This window comes from Leopardus geoffroyi, chromosome B2 (assembly GCF_018350155.1).
Source record: "Leopardus geoffroyi isolate Oge1 chromosome B2, O.geoffroyi_Oge1_pat1.0, whole genome shotgun sequence".
NCBI lineage: Eukaryota > Metazoa > Chordata > Mammalia > Carnivora > Felidae > Leopardus > Leopardus geoffroyi.
Genome location: NC_059332.1, coordinates 17,651,593 through 17,674,549, shown reverse-complemented (window position 1 = coordinate 17,674,549; position 22,957 = coordinate 17,651,593). Strand labels below are relative to the sequence as shown.

At 40.7% G+C, this 22,957-nt stretch overlaps 1 protein-coding gene across 1 annotated transcript in view; it reads right to left on the bottom strand.

Moving 5' to 3' along the window:
* ELOVL2 (ELOVL fatty acid elongase 2) overlaps positions 1–22,727 on the bottom strand; it is a 66,610-nt gene extending 43,883 nt beyond the window's left edge. Inside the window, exon 1 of the mRNA XM_045497406.1 lies at positions 22,454–22,727. Within this exon, the coding sequence (XP_045353362.1) occupies positions 22,454–22,456 (3 nt within the window). The 5' untranslated portion in view covers positions 22,457–22,727. The remainder of the gene's footprint in view (positions 1–22,453) is intronic.
* Between the last annotated feature and the right edge of the window lie 230 nt (positions 22,728–22,957).

The window sequence follows — 22,957 nt, the reverse complement described above, 5'->3', positions numbered from 1 at the left end:
AATGCCCCATTCTCGATCTGTGCCATTGAAGGTGTTCCTCCTTCTGCCTGGATGACTCCTGATAGTTTTTTGGTTTTCCCTGACCACTCTCCTCCCAAACTGGTCAAGATCCTCTGTGCCTGGCACACACGAGGCGCTCAATAAGCGTCTGTGGAATGCACGTAGTAAGAAATGAATGAGTTTGTCGAAATCATACCAGGAACAGGGTTAGCAGACATCAGGGGTCTACTTTTGACCTCTTCTTTCTTTCACAACACTCTTCTTTGACAAGTTTAGAGAGTTCTCAGAATTATGAATATATGAATATACAATGGCGAGGAAAGAGTGTTGGGGAGTAGGAAGAGAGAATGGAAACACTGAAAGATCTGATAAAGTATCACTGTATTATCGAGCAGAGGGATATTCAGGCAGAAATAATTCCAGAATTGTAAAGAGAACCAGGATCCAGCGGAAACCAGCTAGCTAGACTCTAAAATAAAGTACTTTTGTTTCAGATTTTTAAAATTTATTTTGAGAGAGAGAGAGAGAGATCACAAGCAGGGGAAGGGCAGAGAGAGAGAGAGAGAGAGAGAGAGAGAGAGAGAGAATGAATTGCAAGCGGGCTCCACACTGTCAGTGCAGAGTCCAATATGGGGCTCGAACTCACACTGTGAGATCATGACCTGAGCAGAAACCAAGGGTCGGATGCTCAACCGACTGAGCCACCCAGGTGTCCCTGATCTAGATTTTTAAGCGATGGAGATCAGTGTTTAAAAGTTACAAATTTCAATGATGTATTTTAATGGTTTTCCAGAATGCTGTCAGGGGAATATGTATGCAGTCACCTGCTATGTTTATCCACTGTGGGTGGTGCTTCCGGCTCACCTCCTGGTTTCAGAATCCTCTGCAAACTGCTGGGGCAGTCCACTTGGCACAAGAGCCTGAGCAGCATCTTGGGAAGAAACTCATCCTACGGAGGGTCACTGGTCAGATACTCACAAGGCTGTCTTGGTAACGAAGCTTTGCACATAAGAGGGGTAATGTTAAGGGTTGTCACTTGGGACTCTTCATGGTTCAGTCCCCTGTGGGTCCCAAGGAGAAAGAATGTACTCATGAAAAAATAGGATGTGCTTAAATCTACCTAAGACATCGGGGTTGTAGGAGAGGAGTGCTCTGCAACCTCCCCAACACAGAGCAGAAAGCAACAGACAGGCATTCTCAACTTTTCCACAGACTACTGTGTGGAATCTGGGCCCTGCGAGGCTCCTCTGCACCGGCAGTGGGGCCCAGCGGAGTCTGGAAACCCGACGTAAGCACCAGCCGTCTCTGGCAAGCAGTGACGCTGGCCATCAGCACCCTGCAGATGTAGCGGCAGATGTCTGGTAGCTGTGGTGGCACCGGCCCTCCCCAACAAAGGGGGATCTGCTCGAGAGGAGTATCCTCCCAGATGTCCTGAAACAACTGGCCAGAATTATCCATGAATGTGAACTACTGGAACTCTTGAAAGAACTGCCCAGGTATGGCTGTATGTTAAAGGTAGATGATACCGCAGGGAATGTGTGAGGAGCTGGGGAAGGAACTGGCAAGACGTAAAAACTAGTACAAAGTACCGCGAGCGAGGGTTCACGTGTGGATCTCTGGAGCACAGAATGGTCCCTGGTTAACAAAGATAGGAGACAAGTATATCCAAATTGGTAAGTCTCAAAAATAGATTTGAAACACCTTAAAAATGATTTGTGGATTAATTCACTGGTCCCATAGATATTCGCCAAGTTTAAGGAAACTGACATTTTACTCAACAAACATGTATTCGTAATGGTGAATATAATAATATTAGTTTATTTCCAGTTACTTTGCAAATTATGGCCTTCTCTCCAAGAGCGTGGAAATAAAATCCAAAAACCCATTGCTTTCATAACTTTCTGGGCTCATTAAAAGACACTGAATAACTTGCCAGTTTTGAGTGACTAAATGAAATCTGCACAAGAAAACAAAGAGTGTCAATTTCATAATTAGAAAATAGAGTCTTTCAGTGATTCGATGCTGAATATGTAAGGAACAGAAAAGGCCAGTAACAATGCCATTAAGGTTGCGATTCAAGATACTTGTAATGATTATTACAACTTCTACTTCCACAGGAAGTAGTGAGTGAATATAAAACTCCTTGGAGATTTAATCCAAAGCCAGACAGTTGTATCCAGGACACCCTGGAACTGGACCAGTTTCTGAATTTGGGGACATGGGGAAGAATAAAGCTCTTTCACAATTAACAACAGCAATGAAAGGAGATTCTGTTCGTATGTGCCCTGGTTATCAAGTACGGACCAGAGGGGAAGCAGGTTGGTTATTCTGCTTGTGTAAGTGGTATCCTTTTGAATGTGAGAACAGAGGAAAGCTTTTAATGATTTCTTGGAAAAAAAATGAGCCAGATTTTATTTCTAATTGTTTAAGCAATAATCATACCTACCTATATCTGTATGTTCTATTTTCTCCCTATATATTTTCTATAATATATTTCTATAATATATTGATTTCGGCTCAGGTCATGATCTCTGGGTCATGAGTTCAAGCCCTGCATAGGGCTCTGTGTTGAGCATGGAGCCTGCTCGGGATTCTCTCTCTCTGCCCCTCTCGCCCGCTCACACATGCTCTTTCTCTCTCTCTCAAAAAAAACAACAAATAAATATTATCTCTACTATAATAAGATTATATAATAAAAATAATAGAGAAAATACAATATTTTATTTTTATTTTTTAAAGTTTATTTTTATTTATTTTGAGACAGAGACAGAGAGCAAGCAGGGGGAGGAGCAGAGAGAGGAGAGACAGAATCCCAGGCATGCTCCGTGCTGTCAGTGTAGAGCCCGATGCGGGACTCGATCTCATCCACGGCGAGATCATGACCTGAGCCGAAATCAAGAGTCAGACACTCAACCAACTGAGCCACTCAAGCATCCCCAATTTTTCTTTTTAAATATAGCTTTTTAGAGCTGTGTCATTCTAGAAATGTTAACTGCTATAGTGTTTTCCCTCCCAACCTCTAAAAGGCAAGGATAAAGCCAGTAACATTAAGAAACAATGATTCTGGGCAAAGGAAGCAGTGGAGGAGAAACATTCCTGGGTTTTCTTCAAGAAGATTCTGGATGCAGACTTGTTTTTGGGAAGATACGGCGGAAGCAGCAACTGCAACAGTTACAAGAGCCTGGCTTCCATTTCTGCCACCTGACAAATGCTTCTACCTGTCTCTCAAATAGTAGCTCAAATTAGCCTCTGGAGAAGTAAAGACTTAAGGAAAGTTTCCTAGTCTTACTGCATGAAAATAAATGTGTGTTGCATTTGAACATATTAGGAAAGTTAAAGAAGATGTCAGGCTACGAGGTTTTTGTTTTTTAAAGGAGAGAAGTCTGGCCAACTCATCTACATAGCTTTAAAACAGCCCTAGGACTGAAAATGGAAGTGACTCCCACATAGGCTTGAAGGTCAGATAATGCTGTGCTGGGCTACACAGAGGGCCGGGCAGCATGTGGCAGGAAACACTTTGTGATTCTCCTTGGCTGTCACAGGAGGAACAGGCCAACTCCCACATGAATCCCAGACTCAGGGACGAAGCGTTATATTGCAGATCTCTGGGACAGCCACCAGGAACCTGATTCTTAAGTAGACAGCCTCCTTTGTTTCACTAGGCAAACTAGGAATTGTGGGAAAATGGGAGCTGTTTATTAGTATTTTCTCCATGCCCATTGTCTCATTAATATAGGACTCTTAAGTCCAAGAGACTTAGAAGGTAGCAGCTGGTGACAATCAGAAGGAAAAAACCTTACAGTGCTTCCTTACAACTGCAAGGAAAACCTTATAATAATGATTTGCCACTTTTTCTAGCTCTTCCCTCTGAAGGACTGGAGTGAGTTGTTGGATTTTCACCTAACTGTTCATTCTAGCTTACTACTCCTTCAGTGTCTAGAATTCTCTAACATAGGAGTCACCTGAATAGGAGTCCCTTGAATGTATTCACAAAGAGGGCTATTTAACTCCATGACAACAATGGACACTTTGGCTTGCGTCTTTGAGAATAAAACACATTCGTGTCAAACCTGTAAGGACAAGCTTGCATGCACTTAGCAGGATGTCAGAATGTAGGATAAACTCAATGCTATATATATATATATATATATATATATATATATATATATATATATGTACAAATGTATATGTATGTATATATATACATACGTTAATTAAAAACCCTATTTATCAAAAATGAGCTTTCCCAATTCCATGGGATCTCTTAAAGAGAATGCCCATACATGTAGCCACTTAGAAAACATAATTGCTTCATTATAATGTCAGTAACTGTCATAATGAAGCAGAATGTGAATTCAGAATGTGAATTAAGAAACCCAGGTTCTTAACTCTGGCACCAACAAGTTCTGTCATCTTGAACCTCACTTACATAATACAGGGGAAAAAAACACCCTCCCTTCTTACGATGACTGAATTAGCTGCTGTTAAGTGCCATTTGCTTAGAAACAAAGATCTTATGACAAGTATTCGTGACACACTGATATGCCTTAAGATGTCCTACTGTACTTTAGAATCAGTAAAACAAGTACACCTTTATCCGTGTGTGATTCTAACATGATCAGTGGATTAATGAAATGAAATTTTTATCTTTAGCCACACTCTTAACTCATACAAAATCGCCTCTAGCTTTGGACAACATATCAAAATTGAAGAAATAACAGGATTTACTGCCAGTTTATAAACTGTAGCCTGGTTTCCTCATATGAATTTTAACAAAGCTATATGGAGTATTAGTACTGTATCTAACAGAGTAACTATCCCTCTAAAGAGGAACTGTCTTTCCTTACATGGAGATGTCATATCTTTAGGTAGAACAGCATTCAAAAATATTTGGAATTTTTCATGCGATTACATCTCCATTTCGCAAACTTAACATTTCTGTGTTTTGTGAAAAATAACTTTTAAAATATTAGAGTAAAAATTAACATATTGGGGTTCCTTTCCCATCACAAAGCACTACAAAGTCATAAAAATTAGCCCTGCATAGTCCACAATTTTTGTTATGAATAGCCACATAGAAAGGAGAAACACAGATTGATGTTTTAAACCTCAGATGAATCAAGGGGCAGCGTACTGGCTCTCATAATATCAGAGAATCACAGACCCCTAACTCAACTTTCCACCCAAAGCTGGAAATAACTGCTTTCTACAATAATTCCAATAGAAATTCACCCATCGTACTGGAAAAACTCCAGAGAAAGACTTCTCACTACTTTGCAAGGTAGCACATTCAGTTTTTAAAATGTTTTTTGTTTTTGGGAAGCTCTTATTTTGAGCTAAAAAATCTTTCTGTATTCAAGTGTTACCCATCAATCTTGCTTCTTTCCTCTGACATCACACACAGCTAGTATTCTTTTTCACCTGAGAGCCCTTCAGACATTGACGACAGGCATTTCACACCATGCTTCAGCTTTCCTGGCTAACCAGCCTCTGTAAACCCACCTGCTCCCACCCTCCCTTCCTCCCCTCCCTCCTCCCTACTGTGTCCTCTGACCCTCCCTTCCTCCTTCCAGCCACAAGCATCAGTTGAATGCGTTAGGTAGTAGACATATGTCCATATATAGCACAAGAGCTCTAGACCCTTACACTCTTCGGCATTCCTTTCTGGATTTATTCTAGTTGGTCAACGTCTTAAAAAAGTGAGCCCTCAGAAGTGAACATTTCCAGAATGTGACAGAACTATTACCTCTTACTCTGAAAGCCATATTTCTATGGAAATAACCATTTCCTTTTGCTTGTAACTAGATAAAAACTTCCCCTCTGATACCATTCCTCTAAATGGACCTAATTTGGGCTTTTTTTTGAGAGGTGGGGAGAATCTACAGACACTTGGATTTCTCTTCTCTTCCATCCACCAAATGAGGGCTGCGAGTTTCTTTATAGCAATGTATAAATTGCTTTGGTTGTTTTGAGGATTTGGTTTTGCTTTAGATTTGGATGTAGTATTTTAACTCCATGATAGATTAAAACAGGTCCGTGTCGTGGCTGCCCTGATAAGCTACTACTTGACTGAACTATTTACTGACTCCTCAGTCTGGCCACTTTCTGTTTTTCATTTTTTTTGTTTTTGTTTTTTAACATGAAATTTATTGTCAAACTGGTTTCCATACAACACCCAGCGCTCATCCCAACAGGTGCCCTCCTCGATACCCATCACCCACCCTCCCCGCCCTCCCACCCCCATCCACCCTCAGTTTGTTCTCAGTTTTTAAGAGTCTCTTATGCTTTGTCTGGCCACTTTTTGTAAAGAGATTTTATCGTCAGTGAGAAGCAGGTATAGGCAAATGGGCTGATTGTCAGAGGACTTCAGTCCAAAGTATCTCCCTCAGAAGACTAGACTGCCTCCAAGTTATAATAATGGTCGTAGGCTTTTCCTCTTCCTTTCTTTTCTTATGCATTGGTTTATGAAAAAAAGGATTACATTCTCCCTCATGAGTTATCTACAGTTGCTATGAAGCTTGCTTTTTTAGGGTATTTTTTTCTTGAAACAATACATCTAGGAGTTCCTAATTTCAGAAACAGCCTGCAATTTCTTCACTACAGGCTGATTGATTTCTTCATTACAGAAACTACTGGTGACAATAATAAATGAAAATTGTTAGAAAGTGCTTAGTGAGTACCAACTGTTGTATTTACTGGGCATATTAACATTACATCCTACTATCTCACTTAATTCTCTCAACTACTCTGCAAGATAGGCATTTTATCTCCCTTGACAGATGAGTAAAGTGGGGTTTAAAGAGGTAAAGCAAGGTGCCTAACTTCAGAGAGGTAGTAAATCATGATCCACCACTGTTTACAGGAATGCTCTGCCTTCCTGCCACTCACTCACATGGGTGTCTGAGGCTGGTGGGGGGGGGGGTGTCACTTAAAGCTATGGTTCGAAGAGGTAGCCTGGCACCCAGTGTGGTCCATTGCAAAGAATGAGAGTTCACAAGGGTTCTAGTCTTGATTCTGACACTCAGTGGCATTGTCTCTGAGCAGTATCTTTGCTTTCTATAAAATGAGAAGAGTAACCCTAGTTTCAGAGGATTGCAAAGATACCTATGATAGGCTGGACACTAAGAAGAAGCTAAATAGACAATCATTCATTCAGTGTCCTGCGTTTTCAAATCCCAATTCAGGGGCATACCTTATTATCTCCCACTGCCATCATACTTGGATAACCTAAAGGGAGTGACTACACACACACACACACACACACACACACACACACACACACACACGAAACATCCCTTCTTTAATTCATGCTTGTCTCAACAGTGAAAGAGTTCTGTACCTTGAAAAAGTGCTCTCCAAGCATGTGCTATTATGATGATCACCATCTGGGATGCTGCCAGAAGGTCCTCTGAAGGTGCTCAAAAATTGAAAGTGTAATTATTCTATTTTATTTGAAAATGAACTGATAGGGAGTCAAGCCATGCAAGACACTAGAAGTCTCCCAGATAGGAAAGAATTTTATGTTGGAGGGCATCAGGGACTTTGACCAGAAACCCAGAGACTTCATTCTGTTTGGTCCAAAGCAGTCCTCCAGCCTTGCTGGGACCAGTCCTTGATGCAACAACTTCACACCAGCCAGGCTGGCCTATTCGCGGCCCTCAACATGTCTGATGGCTCTTCTACTTTTCCCACCCACCTCATCTTAGTCTCTTCTAATGCTGTCTCCTCCTAGATTGGGCAGAAAGTCCTATATTGTCCACTTATTTCGTTTTTACCCATACACTTAAGTTTATAATCAATTTTCACTACTTCTAAACTGACAGGGGAAAGGTGGGAAGAAAAAAGTAGGGAAACAAACATGTATTCTCTTTCCTCATTATTTCCAATACAGTCTACAAATCCAATTTGTATGGATTTAGATTATTATCCACTCTACATAAGGTTTTAGTAACTGAAATAATGACAATCCAGTGGGAAAGGCAGAGAGCTGAAGATATGTTTTCTTATAAGGTAAATTTTTAAGGATTAAGGCATTAGATTAAGCACCATTAAGAAGCTCAAGACATAGGCAATTTGATGTAGGCAGCTGGGCAAACAGCTAAGGTTTAATCTGATTATGTGCAGCTCCCAGGATTTTCTCAAGTTATGATTCAAATCCATGCAACAATTTTCAAACTACATTCCGTTCCATAACATGAGTGCATCTATAGGTAAGAACTATTCAGCAGGAAAAACGGTTTTGAAACTAGCAAGGAGCTTGGTTTTTCATTTTTCGCTAATTAACAGACCCCATGCAGCCGGAAGAGAAAAGGAACTAAATATCAGAGAATGAAATTTTTATTACTCTTTCATTCTCTCCAGGAAAAGTCCTGAATGTTAAACTAAAATCCATTGTCACAGGAATATGAAGATTTTAAAAATGTACGTAAATGTAATCTAGTTTAACAATAACAACAACAAAATCTCTATTCCAGGCGCAGAGAAAAAAAAACTTAGGATTGTAAAGATGAATCTGATTAAGTTTCTGTGGGTAACAGCCCCAGTTTTGAGTATTCACTATCAGCTAGCTTAGCTTGCATATTATGAGGAACTTTGTATGTAGGTTATCTCATGTGACCCAATCTCCACCATGTGTCATTATACACATTTTATAGATGAGGTAATTGGAGTAGAGAATTGAACCCACGAGTGTGTGGTTCAAGAAAGAAGTTTTTCAAATGTTGACAACGTGAAAACAAGGGAATACTGACATATTAGTTCGACCCCTTTATGACCTCCTTATCCAGGCTCTCCCAGCCCAGGTATTATGGAAATCAGGTTAATCTTCCTAAATGACGCTTTCATCATTTGACTCTCCACTCCAAACACTTCATTTACAAAATCTAGAAGGAACTTCTTAGATTCAAGACTCCTCAAAAATCTGACTTGACCCATCTCATAATCCTGTTGGTCCACAGCCTTCACGATTCAAAAGACATTTACTGAGCATCTAATGTAAGCTAGGCTCTGCGAGGATATAAGGCCCTGTCTGTAAATTGCTCACAGTAGAGTATTTCTCAAATATATCTGTTATTGCTCTGTGGATCCTTACCCAGTCATCTCCCCTAAATGGAATGTTCTGCTTGATTCTACATTCACCCTTTTTCTCATGTATCAAAATCTAACCTAGTCAAGATCCAGTGTCGATTCCAATCCATTCATGAAACATATGCTAAATATGTTTGTTAGTTCATTCCTCTGATCCCCTAGAATACCAGATTCCAGATTTACGTGGACTTGATTCCTGGAATGCAGATTCCAAAGCCCCTCGCTCAGAGATTGATTCAGTGGGTATGGTTTCATCCAGTATGGGAATGTGCATTTAAACACCTGTCTAAATTCCCAAGTTCTGGCCCCCATCTACCCATGTCACTTCCCAGACAACTGGTTTAATTTTTTCTCCTCTCACTGAATTGACTCATCTGAGTTCCCTGGTGTCACACACAAAACCTTGGCTTCAGCCTTATCAATCCTGATGATTTTGGTCCTCAATTACCAACCACCTCCTGGTCCTGATCACATTCTTGGCTCAATAAAGAAGCTAGCCCTGATGTAGGCTGAGACTATTTTTATTCTTTTTTAACTAGTATGGCTGCTTTGCACTGGTGAGCTTGAAACAGACTTCAGGCAGTTAAATCTCAAAAAAAGTTGCAGCTCATGCCATTTCTTTTTAGGAGTCTGAGTACAGAAAAGACCAAGGGGAAGGGGGGAATGCTTACCCTGAAACATTCAAAGAGGTAACAATTCCCTAGCCCATGGAGAAAGGGATGTGAATTGGCCTCTAAGGACAATCTTGACTGGGATGTCCTAGAAGTGGAACCGAGTATTTTCTGACAGCCCAGCGCACCCTCCTTAAGCATAACTGCACCGCTGACATTAAAACAGTCACAAAATATGCAATTCCCCAAATCAAGGAAGCTGCTGACTCCAAGAGAATGAATCTTCCCTGTAACAATTTAAGGAAAGCCCCTGGAATGAGAGCAGAAAAGGTCAAAGTATAGGCTCCTTCTTTGTCCTGCCATGTCTTGGGGAATACTGCACAGACCTCTCATAGGCAAAGAAAATAAGCTGATCAGAACTTTTTCCGGAAAAATGAAAATGACATAATTTTATTTTCACATTATGGACAACTTCTGTTTTCTTCTTTAAAGGGTTGAGTTAATTTTTAATCTGACTCTAACTAACTCTATCTAACTTCAGTGTAACTTAACAGTCAATAAACCTTGGACCCTACTAAAAGACTCAGGGTCCCCAAGTGGCCTTAAAAGCTGTTAAACTCAAAGATTCTATTAACCAAATTCTGCTCAGCAATATGGAAAAATCAATAACTTAAGTCTTTAAGTATTGCAAGTCAACTCAAATGATAAACTGTCATTATGAAACAAAACTTATGTGCAAAGCTACCACTCGTCTCTCTGATCTATGTCTTAATACTGAAGTCATTCTATTTAAAAACAGCAACCACTTTAGTTGAATATTTATTACTTAACTGTCTACTATATGAGTGTCCTATTTATTATGCTAAAAGATTACACTTGTAGAGTATGTATAAGCACATACGTTGTCCATAATCACTTCCATTTACAAAAACACTTTCCCTTGCTGGCTCCACTTTCCACATATTTGAAATGGATCTTTAGGTTTTACATATTTGTGTATATATGTGTGTATACATGTAAGTACATACCTATGATCTACGTAATATGTAAATACAAATATTATGTACATAAATACAAACATATATTTACCTATCTATCCATCTATTCTTATAATTAATGGGGAAGAAACTACATGGGGAAGTCATTCTGATTTTCCTATTGTCACCTATGATAATGGTAAAAAGTACTATTGCTTTCATCAGATTTATATGAGAAAAGTACATTTACACTGGCTCATGGATAAATCTATATGGAATACAATAGGTTATATTTTTGGAATCAGAAGGTTTATACGTGGTTTTGCTACCTCTAGTATGTGACTTTGAATAAATCACTTATCTTTTTTTGAAACTCAATTTCCTCACCTATAAAGTAGGTATACTGATACAGGACTTGCCTCTCTCAAAAGTTGTTTATAAGACTTCAAAAAAGATAAATGTTTTTTAATGCAGTTATACACACATTAACTGATTAATAAATATAAAATAATATTACCATGCTTATAGTGTATTTAAGCGACTAAAGCCAGAAAAGACAACATATATGTAAAAACCAAAATAATTACTCAGTAAATTCACAAATCATAGGTTTGTTTATACTACTATTAGGATATTCATTTTTTTTAAATTTCGGTAAGAATTTAACACTGTTCTAGATTTCATTATGTAAAGATAACAACATAATCTAGCCTCATCGACAAATTATAACAAGCAAATGTAACTATAGAAATGGATACACATTTTAATTTCAATAAGTATTTATAATAAAATTATACATTTCATTACTTAAAAAGGACATAACCTGACCCCTTCCACAAATACAATGATTGTGAAGTATAAATATAGTTGTAGGAATACAGATGCCTTATTCACTGAAAGGTTACACAAACATATGTGCATGGATAAAACAGCTACATTACTGAAACGTGCCTAAGCTAAAATGTGATAAAAAATTGTGAATGCATTAAGAGATACTAGTCTTTAAAAGAACTGTACTGTGGGTATGTTTGCAAAGCAGACTGATGAGAAAAGAGCACTGCACTGGGAACCAGCACAACCGGCCTTCACTTTATCAGCAAACAACTGTTTAGCATTTACTATAGGTCAGGCATTAGCCTAGATGCTTGAGATGCTTTACTGAGCAAGGCAAACAAAAATCTGCCTTCATGAAGCTTGTAAACAAAGGGAGACATGAAGGGACAAAAATCATCTCACATAATAAGTAAACTAGTAAGATGTACAAAGTGCTATATAAATGAGTAGTCATTAGATTGTAAGTACTATGAAAAAATACAGCAGTGTAAGGGGATCAGGCAGGTGTGAATATGGCAGGGCAGGTTTTAGTTTTAAATAGAGTGGTTAGGGTAGGTCTAATTAAGAAGTTATTAAGCAATAACTGAAATGAAAAATACACTAAAGGGAATCAACAATAGATTATAGGATGCAGAAGAACAGATCAGCAATCTGGAAGACAAGGTAACGGAAAGAAAGCACCCAAGCTGAACAGCAAAAATCAAAAAGAATAATAAAAGGAGGATAGGTTAAAGGATTTCTTGGACAACACCAAGGAAAGAAACATTTTCATTATATGTGTCCCAGAAGGAAAAGAGAGAAAGTGGCAGAAATCATATTTAAAGCAGTAATAGCTGAACACTTCACTAACCTAGTGAAAGAAACAGACTTCTAGGTTCAAGAAGCACAAAAAGTTTCAAAGAAGATGAACAAAGGAGGCCCACGCCATGGTACATAATAACTAAAATGTTAAAGATTACAAAGAGAGAATTTTGAAAGCAACAAGAAAGGAGAAACTAATTACATATGTTCATGGTAAATCTCAGGAGGCTGTCAGCTGATTTTTCAGCAGAAGCTTTGCAGGCCAGAAGGGAGTGGAATGATATATTTAAGGTGCTTAAAAGGAAAATGCTTGATGCTCTACCCAGCATCAAGATTATCATCCAGAATAGAAGGAACGACAGACAGTTTCCCAAACAAACAAAAGTTAAAGGAGTCATCGCCGCTAAACTGGCCTTACAGGAAATGTTACAGGGACTTCATTAAGTGAAGAAGAAACAGTCATAATTAAGAAAATTAGGAACTTTTCAAAATTAGAAAATTATGAAAAGACAAAATTTCATGAGGAAAGGCAAACACACAGTAAAGAAAACAAACAATCACTTATAGAGCTACTATGCATATAACAGAACAAAAGCAGCAAAGTCAATTATATATTAAAAATTAGTTAAGGGAACTCGTAAAATAGAAAGATGTAAAATATGACAACAAATATGTAAAACGTGATGCAGGAGTAAAAATAGTTTCCTTATAATGTGTGTGAATTTAAGTGACCATCAACTTAATATAGACTGCCATATATTTAAAATGTTATTATGAACCTCATGGAAAGCACAAACCAAAAACCTATATAAATGCGTTTAAAAAAAGAGAGAAAGAGAGCCAAACATAACACTAAAGAAAGTCCTCAAGCACAAGGAAAGAGAGCAAGAAAAAAAAAGAAAAGAAAGAAAAGAACAGAGAACTATAAAAGAAAAAAAATCCCAGATAACAATTAACAAATGGGAGGAAGTATATATCTATCAATAATTACTTTATTTTTATTTATTTTTTTAATGTTTACTTATTTTTGAGGGAGAGTGAGAGAGACAGAGTGCGAGCAGGAGAGGAGCAGAGAGAGGGAGACAGAATCTGAAGCAGGCTCTAGGCTCTGAGCTGTTAGCACAGAGCCCAATGCAGCGCTCAAACCCCCAGACCTCGAGATCATGACCTGAGCTGAAGTCGGACCCTTCACCGACTGAGCCACCCAAGCGCCCCTATCAATAATTATTTTAAATGTAAATGGTCTAAATGCTCTAATCAAAAGATGTAGGATGGCGGGGGTGGGGGGGGGGTGGGGGGCTGGGTGGCTCAGTCAGTTATGTGTCCTATTTTGGCTCAGGTCATGATCTCACAGTCCATGAGTTCAAGCCCTGCGTCAGGCTCTGTGCTGACAGCTCAGAGTCTGGAACCTCCTTTGGATTCTGTGTCTCCCTCTCTCTCTGCCTCTCCCCACTCACTTGCTCTCTCTCTCTCTCTAGCAAAAATAAACATTAAAAAAAAAAGATGTGGGATGATTGAAAAAAAATGATTCATATATGCTGCCCACTTCAGATCTAAAGACACATACAGATTGAAAGTGAAGGGATAGGAAAAGATATTTCATGCAAAGGGAGGAAAAAAAAAGCCAAACTAGCAATACTTATATCAGACAAAACAGACTTTAAAACAGAGATGGTAACAAACAAAGACTGGTATTACATAATGAAAAAGGGATCAATATAACAAGAGGGGTGGCAGAAGAGAGGGAAAGAAAAGATCAATGAAACCAAAAATTGGGTCTTTAAAAAGATAAACAAAATTGATAAACCTTTAGCCAAACTCAGCAAGAAACAAAGAGAGGACCCAAATAAATAACATCAGAAATGAAAGAGATGTAACAGCCAACACCACAGAAATGCAGAAGATTATGAAAGATTACTATGAAAAATTATACGCCAACAAACTGGACAACCTAGAAGAAATGGGTAAATTCTTAGAAATGTACAATCTTCCAAAAGTGAGTCAGGGAAAAATGGAAAATCTGAACAGACCAATTACTAGTAACAAAATTCAATCAGTAATCAAAAAACTTCCAGTAAACAAAAGTCTAGGACCAGAGGGATTCACAAGTGAATTCTACCATACATTTAAAGAAGAGTTATCATCAATTCTCAAACTATTCCAAAAACAGAAGAGGAAGGAAGCTTCCAAATACATTCTATGAGGTCAGCATTACTGTGATACCAAAACCACACACTACCAAAAAAAAAAAAAGAAAAAGAAAAAGAAAAAAAGAAAGAAAGAAAACTATAGGCCAATATACCTAATGAACATAGATGCAAAAATCCCCAATAAAATATTAGCAAACCAATTCCAACATCACATTAAAAGGATCACCATGATCAAGTGGGATTTATTACAGGGAGCAACGATGGTCAACATCTGCAAATCAGTCAACAGGATATACCACATTAACAAAACTAAGGATAATAATCATATGATCATGTCGATAGATGCAAAAAAGCATCTGACAAAATTTAACATCCAGTTGTGATAAAAATGTTCGACAAAGTGTGCTTAGAGGGAATATACCTTAACATCATAAAGGCCATATATGACAAACCAGAGCTAATATCATACTCATTGGTGGAAAAACAGAAAGCTTTTCCTCTAAGATCAGGATTAAGACAAGAATGTCCACTCTCACCACTTTTCTTCAACACAATACTGGAGGTCACAGCCACAGCAACCACACAACGAACCAAAATAAATGGTATCCAAATTGGTAAGGAAGAAGGAAAACTAGTTGTAGATGACAGGATACTATCTATAGATAACCCTGAATACTTCACCACAACACAATTAGAATAAGTGAATTCTGTAAGATTGCAAGACATAAAATTAACATGCAGAAATCTGTTGCATTTCTATATCCTAATAACAAAGCAGAAAGAGAAACTGTGAAAACAATTCTATTTGTAACTGCACCAAAAAGAATACTTAGGAATAAACTTTACCAAGGAAGTGAAAGACCTATGCTCTGTAAAGTATAAAACACTGATAAAAGAAATTGAAGACACCACAAACAAATGAAAAGATATACCATTCTCATGGACTGGAGGAATAATATTGTGAAAATGTCCATACTACCCAAAGTAATCTACAGATTCAATGCAACCAACATTGAAAATGAAATACAACAGCATTTTCACACATCTCAGAACAAATAATCCTAAAGTTGCTATGGAACCACAGAAGACCTTCAACAGCCAAAGCAATCTTGAGAAAGAACAAAGCTGGAGGTATCACAATCCAATTTCAAAATATGCTACAAAGCTACAGGAATCAAAAGAGTATGGTACTGGCACAAAAATAGACACAGACCAATGGAACAGAGCAGAAACCCCAGAAATGAATTCATGCTTATGTTGGTTAATTAGCCTATGACAAAAGAGGCAAGAATATACAGTGGGGAAAGACCATCTTTTCAATTAATGGTGCTAGGAAAACTGAACAGCTACATGCAAAAGAATGAGGCCGGACCACTTTCTCACACCATACACAAAAAGAAACTCAAAATGGATTAAAGACCTGAATGGGAGACCCCAAACCATAAAATTCCTAAAAGAAAATATAGGCAGTAATTTCTTTGACATAGGCCTTAGTAATATTGTTCTAGATCTGTCTCCTCAGGCAAGGGAAACAAAGGCAAAAAAACACTATATAAATAAAAAGCTTCTGCACAGTGAAGGAAACTATCAACATAACAAAAAGGCAACCTGCTGAATAGAAGATATTTGCAAATGATACATAAATAACATAAAATTCAACACCAAGAACCACCCCCCCCCCAAATAATCCAATTAGAAAATGGGCAGAGGACCTACCTGAAAAGAAACTTTTCCAAAGAAGACATACAGTTGGCCAGGACACATGAAAATACGCTCGACATCACTAATCAAATCAAGACCACAATGAGCTACCATATTATGCGTGCCAGAATGGCTAGGATCAAAGAGACAAGAAATAACAAGTGTTGGAAAGCAAGTGGAGGAAGAGGAACCCTCTTGCACTGCTGTTGGGAATGCAAGCTGGTGTAGCCACTGTGGAAAACAGTATGGAGGTTCCTCAAACAATAAAAAATAGAACTACCATATGATCCACTAACTTCACTACTGGGTACATATCCAAAGGAAATGAAAACACTAATTCGAAAAGATATATGCGCCTTTTTTTTTTTTAACTACAACGTTATTTATAATAGCCAAAGTATGGGAGCAACTCAAGTGTCCAGCAGTAGATATGCAGATAAAGAAGATAATGTGTATAAATACACAACAGAATATTACTCCGTCATAAAAAAAAAAAAAAGATGAGATTTTGTCATTTGTGACAACACTGTAGGACCTAGAATGTTACGCTAAGTGAAATAAGCGTGACAGAGAAACACAAATACCACACGATTTCATGTGTATGTGGAATAAAAAAAAACACACAAAGCAAATGAACAAAAGCAGAAACTGACCCATAAATACAGAGAACTGGCGATAGCCAGAGGGATGGGGCATAGAGGATGGGCAAAATGGGTAAAAGCGAGTGGGAGACATAGGCCTCCAATTATGGGATAAATAAGTCACAGGGATGAAAGGTACAGCATGCTGAATACATATGGTCAATGAGAGTGTGCTAATGTTGCATGATGACAGATGGTAGCTATGCTTATGGTGAGCACAGCATAACGTACAGGTTTGTTGAATCACTACATCGTACACCTGAAATTAATATAGCCTTGTGTATCAGCTATACTTCAAAAAAAAAAAAAAAAAACAGAGTGAGAACGAGAAAACTTCTCTACTGTTTCCCAAGACTATTTTGATCCTAAGATCTGTTTTCTCTCAACAGTTAAGAAAAAAAAAATTATATTAAAAAAAAAAAAAAAAAGAAGAAGAAGAAGGTATTCAGAAGACAGCCACACAGCTCTCTGGCAGAAAGATCCAGCCAGCCAGCCAGCGGGAAGAGCCAGTGTAGAGGCTCCACTGATTCTGCCAAAACGATCTCGTGAAAAAAAGAATACCCCATTTTGCAGCTGAGTAAACAGTGTCTCAGAGTGGTGCAATTAAGGGAACAGAGCTAGTCAATAACAAAGCCAGGACTAGAAAGAAACCAGGTTTCTTGACTCTCGGTCCAGTGCCCTTCTTCTGTCTCGCGCCTTTGTTCACCAGGCTCGAAGAAAGTGTTCTGTTTCCTGCAAAGCCCCGAATAAATGTAAGGTGTCACCACTGCTGCGGTTGTTGTTGCTATTATTATCATTCATCGGGTCCACTGATATTTCTTGAAAGGTAGCTAAAGCTCAAAGAATAATTTCACTGTCCCTTCCCATGGTTGATTTTTCTCCTTCCTTTATCTGTGCATCTTTCCGTAGGTGGGTCATTTCAATAACAGATTTTCAGGTAAAGGAATTATGTGTCTTTGGATATTTGATAACGGTGCGAAACCCAGGAATAAGGTATAAAATAGAAAGTGTAACTTAACGCACAGAAGAGCCATGAGAGAATGGAAGAATGTGAAGCCCAGCGCCTGGGCGGTCCTGGGCAGTAGAGAACTTCCCTCTCTCCAGAGGCAGGAAGGAGGCACAAGGAATGGGAGCACAGCACAGGAAGGCAAGAGGGAAGCCTTGGAAATATATTAGGGCTAGAGCCCCCCACCTTTTATTTTATTTTTATGTTTATTCATTTTTGAGAGATGGGGAGAGACAGAGCATGAGTGGGGGAGGGGCAGAGAGAGAAGGAGACATAGAATCCGAAGCAGGCTCCAAGCTGTCAGCATAGAGCCCGACACAGGGCTCGAACCCACGGACCGCGAGATCATGACCTGAGCCAAAGTCGGACGCTTAACCGACTGAGCCACCTGGGAGTCCCCAGAGCCCCCCTACCTTTAAGCTACTAACTGAAAATGAGGCCTCTGGCCTTGCAATAATGGACCTCAAGGAAAAAGGTTAAAAACTAAGGGACCACAAAGGAGGAAACCTGTTTAAAAAAAAAAAAAAAAAAAAGGCAAGACTAGTGGATAGGGGGTTGGAGAAGAGAGGAGACATAAAGATATTTTCAAGTAAAAATGTGAGATTCTACACAAAACAATAGAAGAAGGAGAGTGAGAATCAGATTTCAGACACAGTAGACTTGAGAGCTGGTGGAATTACTAACAGCCGAAGGGAACAGAGAGGACAGGGTGAAAGGCGAGTAGCTGACTTTTAGTAACATGAGGTTTAAGGTGGCAGTGCGATTCTCAGGAGCGGGGAGGGTCCGGCAGGTTAAGAGGGAAATTTGGAAGATGAGTAACATTTGGGGCTGTTTTGTCTGCACAGTAGCTTCTAACCACATGCGGCAAACCAGCACTTGAAATTGTGGCTAGCCTGAACTGAACGAGCTATCGGCATAAAACACACAACCAGATTTTGAAGATTCCATGTGGGGAAAAAAAAAAAAGAATGTAAAGTATCCAATTTTTTTTTTTACATGATTACATGTTGAAATAATAATTGCATGAATTAGGTTAACAAAATATATATTTTTTAAGTTTACTCATTTATTCTGAGAGAGAGAGAACCAGTGGGGAAGGGGCAGAGAGAGAGAGAGAGAGAGAGAGAGAGAGAGAGAGACAGAGGGTCCAAAGCAGGCTCTGTGCTGACAGCAGAGTCTCTGATGCAGGGCTCAAACTCATGAACCGTGAGATTATGACTTGAGCTGAAGTAAGACGCTTAACCAACGGAGACATCCAGGCACCCCATAAATAAAATATATTACTAAAATTAATTTCACAGTTTTACTTTTTAGTGTGACTATGAGAAAATTTAAAATTGCATATGCAGCTTGCATATTTCTACTGGACAGTGCTGATATAGAGCAATACTAGATACGTTTCAGAATCACGTAAGGGGACAAGAACCCTGAGGTGAATCACAGACATTATTCTGAGGTCTTTCAACCAGAAACAGTCAGATAGGGAAGAAAGAACGCACGTCATTATAAAAGATAATATTTTCTGAACACTCGAAGAACTACACTAGCCACATTTAATGCGTTATCTCATTTGTTCCTCCCAACAACCTTATGAAATGATATTCTTTTTTTTTTTTTTTTACAAAAAAACAAAAACAAAACAAAAGAAAAAAACACTAAGTTCTAAAGAAGCGAATCTGCCTAAGGTCACACAGTAAAATCTTGGTGTTGGGAGTTCAAATCCTTGACTGACCCCAGATCTCAAGGTCTAAATTGCCACACGAATTCCAGAACAATTTATACTTTGCAACTCTTAAATTGTTAGATTTTAAATGGTCACGTTGAAACTAACAATTTATTAGAATGGTCCATTGTCAGGAGTCAGCGACATACCAGTGATGTCCCAATTCGAGAAAGGAAAAATACAAATGTGTAAAAATTTTTAACTTCAGAATTTTGCCGAGCTACTCATGTTGGCATATTTTCACCCCGTTTAGCTGCAATAAGAGATTACTGGTGCAAACTCTTGCCTCTTATCAACATCTACTCCTAAAAATCCAAAACTTTCAAGTTAGATGGTACAATGTCCAAGGGAGATGATCCTGGGCACGACCCTCAACAGAAGAGCCCTGTTTTCGGAATATAAGTAAATATAGGATATGGAGCCACTTACATTTTAAACACCCTGTGGAGTATCTGACCCTCCCCAACGGTGATTACAATGTTTTGAAGGGATGAGTTATACAATTAAAAAAAAAAAATGTTTTTTTAAGGGAGCTGGGTTAAATTTCAACCATTTGTTGAAGGAACAAAAATTTAGCTTACCCGACAGGATAATTTCTACGCCTTGAAAATGCCATCCTTTGAGCAATAGAAAGAAAAAAAAATGGCTTGATTTTTTGACTGGAATCATTGCATAAAATCTCCTAGAAATATAAATTGGGATCAAAAGAATGAGGGGTCTTTCATGTATGTTTGGTGGTTGGATTTAATTTCAAAGACAAACTTATTCCTTCCTTTACATCTTTACTTTTTACTACCTATCTGGCCAAGACAGCAATTATAGAACCGCTAAACTTGAACAGCAATGGCTATAATAATCACATCATTTTCAGGAACTTGCCCATGTAAATTTTACCACGCAGTTTGGCTCAGATTATAAAAACACATGTAGCCAGGCTTAAAACAAAGGATTGCTATCCATTTACATTATAGAAATGGGAAAACAAAAGGAATTTGAAGGAAAAATATTTGCTTTGGAATAAGATTAATTAGCAGACCTCGTGATAGGCTGTTCATGTTGGACTTAGATCCAAAACAGTATCCTTCTGAACGGACCTACTAGTTTATTTTTGAATTTAACCCCCTCCCCCCACCCCCGAAACCTTCCCACTCACAGCATCATTTTTTTTTTGAAGTGTGAGGACTTGTACGTGGACATATATAAAAAGATCTCCTCTGAAAACCCAAAGTTTCTGAAAAACACTTTCCTATAAAGGTAGTATCACAGTAGTATAGGGTAGTGTTTGTAACAGCTAGCCCTTTATTTCGGTTCTTTTAGATTAATTCCCATGACTCTTCCATCCAATTAAGGCGATATCCCTGGACTTGTGTCCTTACTCATTACAATTCATAATAATTTGTAACAAAGGCTCAGGCCCCCAAGGAGAGAGCCTGCTAGCACTAAAAATGCTTTGTCCTTCCCAGTGCAAAGGTGTTAAGAGCATGAAGTGATAGACCCAGGTATTGAGAGGGCCAGCTATATTTTCATCATTGAGGGTCACCACGCTGAGTCCCTCCTTTCCAAGAGTATCCCTCCTCTCAAACTTCCCTTGAGATTCTCATCATTACAAACGTCAACTGGATAATCCTTGTAACTGCCTTGCCGCTTCCCTTTTGTACATCATCATTAGCATCCTGTTTTATTGGGTTAATTTCCTCTTCGATGTACCGATCACACACTATGGGCCAGGTACCGTTTAGGCACTAGAAATACAGCAGTGAACAAAAGGACAAAAATCTCTGCGCTGACACATTCTAGTGGGGAACACGTTCAGTAAACAAGGTAAACAAAAGAGTGTGTTAAATAATACATGACGAAAAGAAAAAAAAAATGAAGCAAAAAGGGTAATATGAACTGTGATGGCTGGGGTAGGAAAGACCGAAATTTTAGACAGAGTGGCCAGAGAAGGCTTCACGTATAATAAAGTAGATGGTATGCGCCTGAGAGGATAGAGAGAGCAAAATCTAGGACTGATCAGTGTCAGCTGAAGTGGGGAAAAGAAAGGAGATTAGCATATTTTAACATGCCCGGTAGTGGAGAAGAAACCATATGGAAACCACATCACTTTCTCTTTTTGTAGTCCCAGAAACAGGTTCTTCTGCCAAAACTCTCAGGCAGTTCACGGGATACGGAGGCACGGGGACACACACGGACACACGCACCCCTCTCTGTCCAGGAACAGAGCTTAATGGCCAGCAGAAAGCGTTAAGAATTCAGAGTCAAGTACTGGCCTGGGAAACCGGGAACGAGAGTAGTTGTCGGAAAGGACACACCAGGACCCCCCGCCACCCCATCCCCCCCATCCCCGTTTACAAAAGGAAACCTCCCCGACTCCGCGATGCAACCCCGGGGAGGCCGGGGCAAGCACGCAGACACACCCCCGGGATTGCAGGCACGGTGCAGGGAGGAGAGGAGGCACGGATTCAACCGTTAGAGACAAAACCCCAGAATTTCCCGAGGCAGGGTCGGCACCGCGCGAGGGAAAGGCCGTCCCCCACTCCAGGGGTCGAAGGCCGGGGGAAAGCAGGGTCCGGGGGACGAGCGGGAATGGCCGCCGCGGGAGCGGGGGGCGGTTTCGTCGGGCATCCCCGGCGCCCGGCCGGCCGCGTGCTTGCAACAGGGGGCTGGACGCGAGCGGGCGCCTCGAGGTGCCGGGGCGGGACCGCGGCCCCGGACAAAGATCCCGAGACCGCGGCCTCGACCCGGCCCGCGCGCCCCCAACCCAAACGTTCACGGACCCCTCCCCGGGCCCGCCCGGCGCGACGGGTTCCAGCGGTCGAACCCGCAGCTCCCGCGCCGCCGCCCGCCCGGCCCCTTCCCGCCCAGTGCGTTGGTCGAGGAGAGAAAGGAGAAGGGCGCCGGCGGCGCGCGGCGCCCACTCACCATGATCCGCGGCGGCTGCGGCGCGGCGACCCCGGCGGGCGGCGATGCGCTGTCCAGGGTAGCCGGCGTCCCTCTGCCCCGCGCTGCCGCCGCGCCCGCTCTACTTACCCACGCCCACACCCACGCCCGGCGCGCGCACGCCCGCCCGCCTCCCCGCCCCCTCGGGCTCGCGCTGCTCCCGCGCGGCGCTCCGAGCTCCAGGGCCGTTTCGGGCGCCCGCCGCTCCCTGCCCCTCCCCTCGCCGGGGCCTCGCGCGCCGAGGCGCGAGGAGGGCGGCGGGGGCGGGGCGGGGGCAAGCGAGACGGAGACCCGGGCGGCCTCGCGCGCCCCCTCCCGGGCGCACGGTTCCGCCCTCGCCGCCGCGGCGCCCCCTGCCGGGCGGGCGGCGATTTGCAGGCCCAGTCGGCGCCCGCCTCGTGGGATGGCCCAACGTTCGCAGAGACTCGGCGCGGACCCGCCGCCCGCCTCTGGCAGCTTCCCCCCCCCCCCCCCCCCCCGGCAGCT